General features: G+C 36.5%; 1 protein-coding gene across 5 annotated transcripts in view; it reads right to left on the bottom strand.

Annotated features, from left to right (window-relative positions):
- The window catches only part of spega (striated muscle enriched protein kinase a), a 43,036-nt gene that overhangs the window by 10,973 nt on the left and 18,934 nt on the right, over positions 1-13,129 (bottom strand). For all 5 annotated transcript variants that reach the window (XM_036570557.1, XM_036570558.1, XM_036570559.1 and 2 more), the window contains 21 exons: positions 12,828-13,003; positions 12,415-12,675; positions 11,898-12,056; positions 10,776-10,962; positions 8,720-8,949; positions 7,787-7,906; positions 7,582-7,686; positions 5,637-5,843; positions 3,513-3,636; positions 3,260-3,432; positions 2,968-3,080; positions 2,658-2,826; positions 2,028-2,133; positions 1,731-1,931; positions 1,236-1,293; positions 1,073-1,150; positions 814-986; positions 688-714; positions 382-534; positions 181-223; positions 23-91 (listed from right to left, as the gene is read on the bottom strand). In XM_036570557.1, the coding sequence (XP_036426450.1) occupies positions 23-91; positions 181-223; positions 382-534; positions 688-714; positions 814-986; positions 1,073-1,150; positions 1,236-1,293; positions 1,731-1,931; positions 2,028-2,133; positions 2,658-2,826; positions 2,968-3,080; positions 3,260-3,432; positions 3,513-3,636; positions 5,637-5,843; positions 7,582-7,686; positions 7,787-7,906; positions 8,720-8,949; positions 10,776-10,962; positions 11,898-12,056; positions 12,415-12,675; positions 12,828-13,003 (2,932 nt within the window). The remainder of the gene's footprint in view (positions 1-22; positions 92-180; positions 224-381; positions 535-687; positions 715-813; positions 987-1,072; positions 1,151-1,235; positions 1,294-1,730; positions 1,932-2,027; positions 2,134-2,657; positions 2,827-2,967; positions 3,081-3,259; positions 3,433-3,512; positions 3,637-5,636; positions 5,844-7,581; positions 7,687-7,786; positions 7,907-8,719; positions 8,950-10,775; positions 10,963-11,897; positions 12,057-12,414; positions 12,676-12,827; positions 13,004-13,129) is intronic.

Genomic DNA, 13,129 nt, shown 5'->3' with positions numbered 1-13,129 from the left:
ATTATAGAGGCTTACTGCTTACCTGCCATTTCCGCCTAGCCAACACTTGCTTGTGCGCTGTTGTGCTGATGCTCTTTCCCTTTGTTAGAGTCTTTGAAAAGAAACATTATGATGATTTTCATGTCAAGAAAAGAACTTCTAATGTAAGAATCTAAGCACTCACAGGATAATCTTGCTTACCTTGAACCATGGATGTCGAAGACATTCAGTGGCATCAGGTCTCCTGGGCACAATTATAGCACAAATATATGAACTGTGGTTTCATGATGCAACTCAACAACAAAATGCCATTTGTTTATTTAAAACATGAAAATCTATCATTTCATTAACTGTATAAAATATGTATAGGATATTTCAAGGTTCTGGAAGGTAAGCACTCACAGTCTGTCTGCTACAAGAAGCTTAATGACAAATCCCTTTGCCTCTCTGCACAGGTCAGCAAACATACTCTCTTCAAATGCCACATTAGAATTCCTGATGTTGAGCAATGTGTCTCGATCATTTTCACCAGCAAAAGGAGACACTCCAGTGAGGCTGTAATAAACAAATCCGTTGACTCAATCTGTTATGACCAAATTTTTTACTAATGTTTGTCAATTTTGCGCCAGACACATCACTCAGTGAACATTAAATAAACTAATTTAATGTTAATTAAATTAACTTATAATTAAGTACACATTGACTTACCACAAGTACGTGATCACTCCCACAGGCCTAGATAAGAAATTAATTCAATTTAGGAAAAATAGATAGATCGAAGAAATGTTAAATAAGATTAAAGAAATTAGTAATGTGACAAGCATGACTTTATACCAGATGTCAGTTGCTTTAGAGACAGGTGTTTGGTTAACAATTTCAGGGGCAATGAATTCAGGTGTCCCATATTTACAGTACTGTGCTTCGTTTGAGGTAAGCTTCAGAGCATTGCCGAAATCACAAATTCTAATCTGGTCACTCTTGCGGTCTGCCATGAGGATGTTTTCAGGCTGAAATACACAAACAGTTGCAATCTTCTCCAGTAATCAAGTACAATAAATTATATAGTATGGTATTATCCTGAAAATATCTGTACCTTTATATCCAAATGGATGATATCATTCTGATGTAGGTAGGAGATGCCCTCTATTATCTGCCTTAGGCAAGACCGAATCTGTAAGACACACCAATAACTGCTTTCACAAGTGTAATCATCTCAGTTTTTTCAAGTTCTCTGAATACAGAATAAGTGAACCAACCTCAGACTCCAAGACGGTGGTCTTCTTCGTCAGTCTTTCCAAAAGCTCCTCATGACATCTTCATTAAGCAGTAAAGAATAATAAAGCAATGAACCACTGCTCTTTTAAGTCATCCTAAACGTACCTTTTAGGTTCATGTCCCTAATCATATTAAGCATGATTCATCCTATGATACAATTTAAAAAGTTGTATTTTTGTTTTCCTGTAATCTTCTAGCAAAATGTAATGACTTTTGCCTCTAAAACATCTTTAGATTTTTGGTAATGTCACCATCCACTAGTGGGTGGGGAAAATTAATATTAACCAATAATGTCATGTTTCACCTCCCCTTTCCACCACCACCACCAATCATCAAGGAAAAAATGCTCAGCTAGCTCAGAAACCCACCCTAACACCGTTAACAGAAGGAAAATGTATTAGGATTTTCAATTCACACTGACATTAAGAGGAACTACTGGCTAAAGAAAACCCTGTACATCCACAGAGAAAGGATACAGTTCTGTGATGATAACCACAACGTTTTTCTTCTCAAATGCATCATGAAAATAGAGGATCCTCTCATGGTCTAACTCAGCCAGTAGCTCCATCTCTCTTAGAGCAGAGGCTTTCCTTTCGGCCCGAGCTGATATGAACTTTGCAGCATATTCAAGCTTTTCTCCTTTCCGGGCCACCCGTTTAACGTATGAGAAAGCTCCCCTGCAAAAACAAACATTTTAAGAAGCTTTTAAAAACAGATTCAAGGTCAGATAATTTTTATAACTGCATGCCAAACATGAAAGCCTTCTGACAGACCTGCCAATTTCCTTGTGGATGTCATAGTAATCTGTTAACCTGCGCATGCGCCTTAGAATGGTCCCTTCATCCTCTATTTGCTCCTCCTCCTTCTCCACCAGTTTTGCTGTGGTAGTGAACAAAAATTTAGACTAAAATTTTTAAGATTATGAAATTTATTTACATGAAATTATAGCTTATATCCAGTATCCACAATAACCCCCTTAAGACACATCACTGGCTAAATCTCCTACTCCAATGTGAATAAAAATATGGACAAATGACTTCACTGGAAGCTAAAAATATACATAAATTATCCAGAGCCTATGTCTGTGTCTTCATTATATTCAGTGCATGAAGCTCTGAAGGACAAGCTGTTTTTAATTCAGGGCTATTTAGCCAAATTAACCTTTAATTGCTAAAAATCCCAGGCATTCTGCATCCTAAGACTTATTAGACAGTAAATACATAGAAAATAGTGAAACCTGGACATTACATTATAACAGTGAGAAAAGAAAGCCTGGACCCACCAGAATCTCCTGGCCATTAAAGTGGTTAAATAAAAACTGAACATAATAAAAATTAATAATATATTAAGTGTGATTCAAATGTTTGCAAGTAGCCACTGTTTCTTTCCGGTTTATGTTTTACCAGCATGGACAGTGAGCTCAGCCTTGCACGAGATTTCTCCTGCCAGGTTCTTAGCTGTGCAAGTGTACACTCCTGAATCTTCAGGGTGTGCACTGAGGACCATAAGGGAGCACTCTTGGTCATCATACACAAAAGTGAAATGACTGCTCTCTGCAAGCAGTACATTGTCCTGAAATAAACAAATATAATTCACATATCACTAATGTCAGGTTATAAGATAAAGGCAACAAAACTTTGCTATGTAGAAAACGACAGAAGATAAAATTATTGATGGAAGCTGAACTGTGACAGTTCATAGTTTATAGCTCACCTTGTACCATAAAATGTCAGGATCAGGTTTCCCACCAACAACCACAGGAAAACGAGGCGTTTCACCAACACACACATCCAAGTCCTCCATGATGGTCTCAAAAGCAGGAGGTGCTAAAAGGTACAAAATCCCAGTGCTACTGTCTACCACAAAGTTCAGTGCAGATGGATAATAAATGGAGCTGGGAGTGCTCAGTGGTGGATGTTTTAAGGTAAGTACCAGACAAACAAGGGTGTGTTTATGTAACTTTGAAAGTCTGTGAGAGATGAGCTCCAAAGAAAGGGACATTCACCTGCCATTGCTAGCTGAATAGTGCAAAGGTCACAGCCGTACTGGTTGTTTGCCATACAAATCAGCTGCCCAATGTCAGTTCCCTTCACCCTGGAAATCTTCAAAGCATGCTGGTCATCATCTGGCATAAGCATCTCATATGTACCAGGCTTATTCACAAGTGCCACGCCCCTCCTGTGAAACCAGGGTTTGCTGAGTATTAAACAAACTAAATATGCAAATAAAAATTCTATAGTTTTGAACTGCACTCTTACCTTTTCCAAGTGACCGTTGCTTGTACATGGTTTAGGGTTACTGCAATGACAACAGGCTGGTTTTCTACTGCATACACAATATCAGGCTTGTCCAGGATGACTGGTGCTTTGCGTAGGTACTGCCCTGAAATCAAAAGGTAAAAGTCACTCTGTACATTAAAACAGTCAGCCTTGCATTTCCGGCATGCACTTCAGCTTTGCAACATTTAAACAGAATTGTCACTGCTGGAGATTCTACATAATTGTAAGCCAAATCTATAGTTGTGACTCCTGGACATAGCTGAAAATGTCACCCACAACTAGTGCTGGGCGATATGACCTCAAATCAATATCACGATTAACTGAATGTTTTACCTCGATTACGATTAATGAACGGTTATTTTTTGGGGTTTTTTTGTTTGTTTTTTTGCCCTCATAGTTCACTGACAAGGTTTGTACTGTAAATATGCTCTGCATATCTTAATTTAAATTGTCTCAACAGCCAGATCGTAATTCACGCGACTTTTACTTCAATCCAACTCGACATTCGTCATAATTTCGCGCTGCTGAGACCTAATAAACATTTGGGGTGATATTTCTCTACAAAAATTAGAAGAGACTCATCCAAAACCCCTCCGTGCTCGAACACATTCTGGGTGATGAGCCCAGCTGTCGGTCAGTGAAGCTTCATGATGGCTCCGGTGATGCTGGCGAAGACGAAACTGAAAGCTCCGGGAGCGACTGGCATTCGTTCATAGTTAAGATTGTTTACCTCTGGATGAGCCACCTGAAGCAACGGGAAGCATTGTTTTTTTGTGCATGCGGGGCGTGGTCTGTTCAGACCGATGTCGCATACAGGTCACATTTAAAAGATATTGTGAACAGCCAAACAAAAAAAATCCATTTCTACCTGCTGTGCAAACATAGCCTTAGCTTCCATGTCGCAGAGTGGACACACGCGTGACTACACGCGCGGTAATTTTTAAGGGGACAGTACATGAAAACACAGAGTGGGGAAGATTACGTTGGTTAGATGTTCTGAATGTCGGTTTCGATTACTTTTCGATTAATCACCCAGCCCTACCCACAACACAAAAAAAAAAACAAAAAAACATAAAAAAACAGTCTTTACTGTGTCCACAACAGACATTTAATGCATATGCTTAGTCACAAAGGTTTCTTCTGTAGAAAATGGTTTATACAGGCTGGGTGTCACAGAAAAAAACATGTTACATTACTTCAATACATTCTAATATATATATATAACATGCATAAACAGATTTAGCTTTTAAAGTATGCAAACAAGTTGGAATGAACAAAATGGAATGAGCAAAACGGTAGTACCACTTTGAATCAGCCACCAGCTATGTATTTCTATGCAGTTTACGCGGCTACTACACTTACGTTGTAGTTTTACACATTCTCTATAATTGGTGTATATTGTTCTTTTTTATGACGCATGCAGTTGTTCAGTGTATACAGATATATGTAGTTGCAAGTGCTTGGCCTTGGATGTTTTAGAGTAAATACCAGCACTCTAGCGTTTATTATAAATGGATATAGCTGAAAATGTCATCCACAACACCACAAAACACAAAAGATGTCAGCCTCCAATGACATCTGAATGCTTATTAAAACTTGACCATATAGGTTTCTTCTGTAGAAACAGGTTTCTACAAGGTACGTGACATGGCAAAAACATAACATCCTGATTTGTGAAAGCAAAAATGCTTTCACAAATGGCATGTACCTGCCACTGTAAATTGTTCTGAATAAAAGAGCACAAAGGTGAGAACTGTTCTGCAGTTTAAGAACATGTCATGAATCTGATGTAGACTTTTTCTTAGGACCTTTCTCAAGAACAAATTTAATTAAAAACTTGAAAAGATATTGGTAAATGAGCCTAATGTTTTTTAACATGATTTGTCTACTTCACAATTTTGTTTAACTTAATAAATTAGACTTTCATAAGACAGAAAACAAAGTTTTCTTTTGGATAAAAAATAACTTGCAGTCGAAAGTAATTAACCACAATATTTCATATTGCAATACTTAGCATATCTCATCCCTAACAGCAAGTTCCATAATTTGAATGTTTCCTGGCTGAAACTGACTAGTAATTAGTAATCTACAGATATTCTGTACCTTTATCAATGAGCTGAACCAGATCCGTAGGCTGAGAGGGTTTGCTGAAGGCTTTGCCAGTACTGCAGAGGACCCTGAAGGCATATCGGACTCCTTTTGAAAGGGAGGTCACAGTGTAAGAAGTCTCCCTCAGACTGGACGCTATGATCGTCCACTGGATGGAGCCCAAAGACTGCCGCTGTACAGCATACATGAGGGAACTAGGGTCTGTTAAAAAAGGCACATAAGAAAACCAGCAATATTACAGCTACAGGAAGACCTCTGCATTTAAAATTTATGTAATGAGTGCTCATGTATCAGTTACAATTACATTTACAGTTACATTACAATTCTCATTAACCAGATTGAGCTTTTACACTCATCTCATAGTATCAGAAAATGCATTTCTCTAGCTAGAGCGTCTTTCCTGACAAATTTATCAAAACAATGTATGAAAAATGTGGTTGGGCACAGTAAAACATTTTAATTTAACAGATTATGTTACCAATAGCATCAATATGGGAACAACAATTATTAATTAAAATTGCTAAGAAAGGCTGTACTACATTTACAGAAAGCAAAAACCTTAAGTGTTTTGAAGTAATATATATCAGAAATATAGAAAACATAATATATTTATAATATTTATTATTTAATTTAAAACTTAAAAAAGCATTTCATAAATATATGTATGTCTTGTTAGAAAATAATGAATTTTAAATGTCATTTATACATGCCCCTAATCATTGGTAAAAGGGATGCAAAAAATGCTGTACATTTGAGAAAAACAGCATCTACATACAGTATCTGATTTGACAGCCTGAGGTGGACACATAACATTTTCTGAAGTTTAAGCTCTTACTTTGATTACTGCTTTGCCAAAAAACACCAAAGAAAAAAGTACATTATTGAAAAGTTTTTAAGGCTTAAAATAAACTCTATTCATGGAAAGTGCCATCTATGTACAAGATCATATATATTCATATTTGCTGGTTAAGTTACTCCATTTGTAAAAAGAATAAAACATTCCATTCATTATGTATAGTCTGACTTTTATATCACATCCTTATTCTTCTGTGAGTTTACTGGCAGGTTGCAAAGCAGAAATCCAAATATTGCCTGACTTATGCAGACCTGGAGTTTTCTCATTATGCAATTATATTATCTCATTAAGTGCATGTAAACATGTTGATCAAAGTACTGACAAAAAATAATTTTCTGCAGATATCTGATAATTAAGTAATGTAATTCATCAAAACAAGCAGCGGTGCAGTCAATTTAGCCTGAAAAATCACAAGTTAAGTGTGGTGCTGGACGTCTCATTGTTATTTTGCACAAAAGTATAAAACTTGGTAACTGATGAGAGAAAATTAGTTTTCTGGCAAAAGCGAAATGTAACTGAATCTATGGAGGATGAAAAATGATTTGATTTCTTGATATACAAAAAATCAAATATGTCCATTTGGCACAAAGCAGTATTTAAAACATGGACACCTATATAAAATGACTTTTGATTGAAGCACTGCTTTAAGGAAACACTTTTTTCTTCCAAAGCTCTAGCTGGAACATCTCTCTTGGTACATTTGTGAAAAATACTGTATGACAACATGGCTGTCTCCTTTTTAAACATTATTCATAAGAGAAAGAGTGATTGTGCTTGAATAATGTATATGCTTAAAATAAGTTTTTGCCTGTACTGCAAGCATCTGCTTATGTAATGATTTGTGGAGCTCTATTAAAAAGTAAAGAGTCAATAAAACCTCTTTAAATAGTAAACCAGTATATTAAAAACAAGGATGCATAGAGGCAAAGCCATAAATCAAACTTTTCAATCAACAAGGTTTTAAAATGTGCTTTAAAAGCAGTTATAGGCTATAATGCTATAAATACAGGAGCTTATTACAGATGCATGGGGAAATTACACAAAAAGCACTATCAAGCAATAATACGCAAAAAGGGTATTTACCAATGGATGGATCAAGATTCTTTGGTCTTTTCCAGCTTATCGTGATGGTTCTTCCAGTTATGGACTCAACTACTGGAGGCCCATCTAGTGGTTCAGGTATGATGTCTGTTGAGAGAAAACAGCTTCTGTAACAGCTTCTCTAGGAAGAATACTGAACATTTACATGTGGATATATAGCCATACCTCAGCCATGATAGTCTCTTACCTGTCACATACAGATGAGCATAGCAAGCGGCCTTCCCCACCTTATTGGAGATGACGCTTTTATACACACCACTGTGGCCATGACACACTGACCGAATAACCAGACTGTGGACATCTCCGTCTAGAGACCAAAGAAGAGAAAGTAAGCAATGTAGTTAATTATAAAACTGCTGCATACCTGGAACAAAGTAAAGGACAGTGAGATGAAGCAGCTTTGAAGATTTTGGTGCAATGCACCTCTTAACTGCTAGAGAAAGTCTTGCACAGTATTTTATACTTCAATACGTTTTTATGTTGAAAAAACACCTAAAAAACAAATACACTAACATATTGTCAGTCACTGATATTTCATGATGCAAAGTTGTGGCATCCACCCTATTACTGCAGAAGAATCGGTAACATCACCAGCACAGTATAAAATACACTGAAAAAAGTAATGCACTGAATTTACTTAATGTGGACATCACTTCCACTTTAGTAAAATATTGCTGTTGTTAAAACAAAATCTTGTATTTCCATATTTTATTTTTTTTCACAGAATTTGGAAATGCCAGCTGGTCTTTAAAATGTGACAAAATTTCACGATGAATGGACCAATAGAGGTGCTCCAAAATGACATAGAATACAATCTCAATAAAATCCCATTAACTTCCATTAAGTGTCAAGAACATTATTTCCATTTTACCACTTTGAAGATGTGACAGCACCAATCTATTACATAAACACACTTTTTTCTCTCAGTTTACTTTCTTTTGGCAATAACTATGCTCATACAATATACTTTAATCATGTGATTGTAATGTACCCATTTGAATAAAAGGAATTTAGTGCATTCTTTTCTTCAGTGTAGATACAGTTCATGTTCAAATATGTATGAATGATTACAGAACGAACATCCAGAATGCTTGGAGTTGAGGTCATAAGGCTGACTTACACTGTGTCATTTTCCTGTCTTCAGTACTTTCTATCTTTTGGCCATTATGGTACCAGGCAATGGTGGGGTATGGCATGCCTGTCACTCTACACTTCAGTAATGCCTCTTTCCCCTCTACCACTTCGAGGTCGGTAACAGGCTTCACAAAGTCTGGCATCGTCCTATGCTCCATCTCTCCCTCCAGCACCTCTGGCTCCTCTGGTATGGAAGGCATTTTCTCCAATCTTGACCTGAAACAAACACAGCAAATATATGTTTTATTGGTTATTCTTCTGTAAAATTAAAGTTAGATCAGTCAGGGGCCTTATTTATTGTGCATATAATATGTTATAAAGATTTTGCATTAATCAAACATAAATAAGCTATGGATGCAATGGTACACAGTATATTGTTGAACCGTTTGTTACACCCCTACGGTTCAATATGTGCACATGAACCACTGTATTATGATATGCCTGTTTTTTTCCTATAATTTCTAAAACTTGCTTTTTGCGCTGCAGACTACATGCACATTGTACATGCAGATCCACAGAACATCTCTCGGCCCTCTGTGTGCAAATATGAGATGGAGGAGAAAGGGGGAACTAAAAACATTCTCTTAGCATTAACGTGACAATGGCAAACGCTAGCGAGACAGAGAGAAGTTAAGCTTTAATGTTTTCCTCCTCTTGATTTCATACACTAGAGACAGAAACCAGACCTAGTAACTCATGTTGTTGTTTATTTGTCTATAGGTAAAATAAACAGTTAATTGTTTAAAACGTGTTTTTTTTCTTAAATATAAAGATACCGAAACTGTACTGTTGCCTTGTCTCAAAAAACGTGATACATACTAAACCATGGGCCCACTGTACCGCTGCATAATGTATGCACTTCTACACAAATAATTATGATAAATCCTCCACAACACCCAAATGGCTATATATGGCAAATAACTTCCCTTTAATATGCTCAAATAGCTTCATTTCCTGTTGCTTTATGCCTAAATCTAAATCTAATTTTTGCATTTGTCATTTGAATTACCACATTGTTCCTCCCATTAAAATAAACTGCAATGAATTTTTACTAGTACTCACTGAATTCATACACCCTAGAAAATAACTTCTAGTAGCCATAGTTTAATTTTGATGTTATAATTATTTTTTTTTCAAAATTCTACTAGTTCAAATTCAAAATTCTTCTTCATCTCTACTAGTATTAACATTATTATTTGTTCACATTGCACTTCTGATTTCAACAGATTTAAAAGCAAGACTAAATTGGCTTGCCATAAAACATACTCCCCGAACAACCACATGGCAAAGTTTCAAGCAAGGCAAGATTAGTTACTGTCTGCACCATAATCAGTTTTTACTTCTATTTGATTTTATTGTCACCTGTCAGTGCTTCATCTATGCTTTTATGCAAAACACTGAACATCTCTGGACAAATTAGATGTTTTGCTTATCTTCCAAGTGAAAACATTTTAGAACATCCACTACACTAAGCAGATTTAAATATGACAATTTTTGCTAATTTTAGAGCACAATTTCTATTTTCATGGAAAATAAAAAACATAACATACCAAATGTACCATAACCTTTGTATATGCCACATTTCTTCCCCAAAATAAACAGTAATTGAGCATTAAAATGTTTTCTGTGTAGAGGATGTGTTAACTTATTTTCACTTAGAACACTAACAAAAACATAATCTGACCAGGGGCGCCCAAACTTCTCCATACGACTGTATATGAGCATCATCAATTACGCTGAAATGGTTGACAAGAATTGGAAGTTTGTGTCTCATGTGGTTACACTTTTCTACCACTAGATTTTTCTGCATATGTATGGTTACAAGTACTTCTAAATATATGCAGAGTCTCACTGATAAGAAAAAAACTCTTAAATCAAATGTGTAGAAATGTGCATGGGCACAGTTTATGCACAAAACTGTGCATGTACATATTTGATAAATGAGACCCCAGATATGTAAGAGCAGGAACAACCCCCCAAATATGCAGTACAGAGCTAGAGCTGGATAACCGCTGATCTAGAATACTGACAACATGTCTTACATGTGAGATGATATGACTGGCCGAGGTTCCTGCACATAGAGTTCAGCTGAGGTTTCGGCTTGACCATGAGTGTTTCGAGCAATAGCCGAGTAAAACCCCTCATTCTGCTTGGTAGCATGAGAGATGGCCAGGGAATGTCGACCCTCTGTGAAAATGTGAATATTTTCATTCTCCACTACTGGTTGTTCTAATGAGGGGAAAGAACAGACATTTCCTTAATGAAACTCTCAAAAAAAATTAAGGTATTAAAGTAAGGCTCTATTGCATTGTACAAAAATAATCATCATAATAAGTTACTCCTAGCTTGCCCAGTTAGCCATGTCAGGACTTTTGGGAGAAGTAGGGGAGAGCAGGGCACAAACTAATGCAGGGTTAAATGTAACATGGACATTTTATGTAGTTAAACAGAGTCAAGTAGAACACTTTTATCTCATTTTCCCATAGCAACGTCATCAGCACAATTTCACAGCAAACATATTCCTCGAGATTCAGCCTATAAACAATAAACGTTTTTGTACCATACAAGTCATTTTTTTCATCATAAGCGTTTGTTGATTACTAAGATATAATAAGTCACAGAAGTCACACTTACAATTTTTTAATCATTATCTTTGTAGCTGTAATATTGTACCATTTTGACACATGTAACCAATTCACAATATGAGCTGACCAAGCTAAAGTACATCCTGCACAAGGTAGGCTTAGTTGTAACACTGTTACAACTAAAATAATGAGAAAAGTTCATATCCTCAATTATAAATTCCTCTTTTCAATAATCATATTTAATTTAACAAATATATTTTTATGTATTTAGGTTTGAAAGCTCATCTGGTTCAAACATCACACTGCATTGACTTAATTGTGTCTGCAGTAATTTGTAAAACTCCTGCCACTTTCAGCTGAATGGTTTATGAACAGTACATACCAGAAACTGAAGTTTTTGCTTTTTATTTGTAGTTGAAATATGTAGATTGCTTGTATAAAAAATGTATATAAATCATGCACAAATATATTTAAAGGTATATACCAAATGTGTATGGTTGTACCCTGCTCTTTCCAAATGTTTTATTTTGTGGATCTGGAGTAAAAACAATGAAATCGGCTTAGTGGGATTTTTCTCACCACAGTGTATCCATGTTACTTCAGGTGGTGGTGTGCCACTGACTTTACAGTCAAAACGTGCAGATCGACCTTCAATAACTTCCAGTGCCTCTAGCTTTCGTGTAAAGAGGGGTTCCTTTGATGGGATGACTGTGAGCTTGGCGCTGGTAATGAGCTCCTCTGACCATCACATATGAAAAAATATACATATACATACACTATACAATACATATACTAAACAATACATATACTAAACCTCTGCTTTATATAACAACAAACACTTGATACATTGTTGTTTTGATTTTTATTGAAATTATTATTAACATAATAACTAAAATAAGTTGTTACTGTACAAGCAGTTTGATTTAGAAACCACTATATTAGATATTAAATACATGCAAATATAAATATATGCAAAATACATACTGGTTTGCAGCACTATTGTAAACAGTTTTTAAAAATTAATTAATATATCATTTTATAAGTTGAACTGTTCATTTTCATTAAAGAAGAGTTATTAGTCACTCAGTAGGCTCACCTTTTGCTGTGCTGAGTTTGCAGGTATAGCAGCCACTGTCATCCTCATGGACGGATCTGAGCAACAGGCGGCACCTCTTCCCATCAAACTGCATTTTACAGTCCAGTAGGGCTGGCTGTATCAGCTTCCCACTGGCCAGCCAGTCCACATCTATGTCCTGCGGACCAGTCACATGACACTCGAACAGGGCTGTTTTGCCAGCGCGGACCCTCACATCCTGCACAGGGCTGGTAATGGCCAAAACCTCCAGTGGAGGAGGAGCTGAGAAACAAATGGGTTGCCATGGATATTACAAGCCTGGCACAGTGCTGTGGATTCAAGGATTCAAACACTCCATAACTAATCTGTATCACTATGTCTACCTCTTGTATGAGATAGATATGTCTACGTCTGTCTCTCTTTCTCGCTCTCACCTTTCACCTCCAGTCGGCATTCAGTCTGTTTGGTGCCATATTCATTAATAATCTTGCACACGTAAACTCCAGCATCTGATTTTTCAGCCGACTTGATTCTCAGCTCACATTTCCCATTGTCCACTTCACGGAGCTCGTGCCGGCCATCTGTTCTGATATTCACTCTGTCCTTAAGCCTAGAAATACAGTTGCATTATCTGTCACAGTTCATCCACTCCATCCATTTTAAATACACTGTGGTTCAACAGTAAAAGTACAGTAATTCATGATCAGACGGAATTCTGATTCATAGAAAATAGAAA

Source organism: Colossoma macropomum, unplaced genomic scaffold, assembly GCF_904425465.1.
Source record: "Colossoma macropomum unplaced genomic scaffold, Colossoma_macropomum, whole genome shotgun sequence".
Classification (NCBI taxonomy): Eukaryota; Metazoa; Chordata; class Actinopteri; order Characiformes; family Serrasalmidae; genus Colossoma; species Colossoma macropomum.
This window is presented reverse-complemented; position numbering and strand designations above follow the sequence as displayed.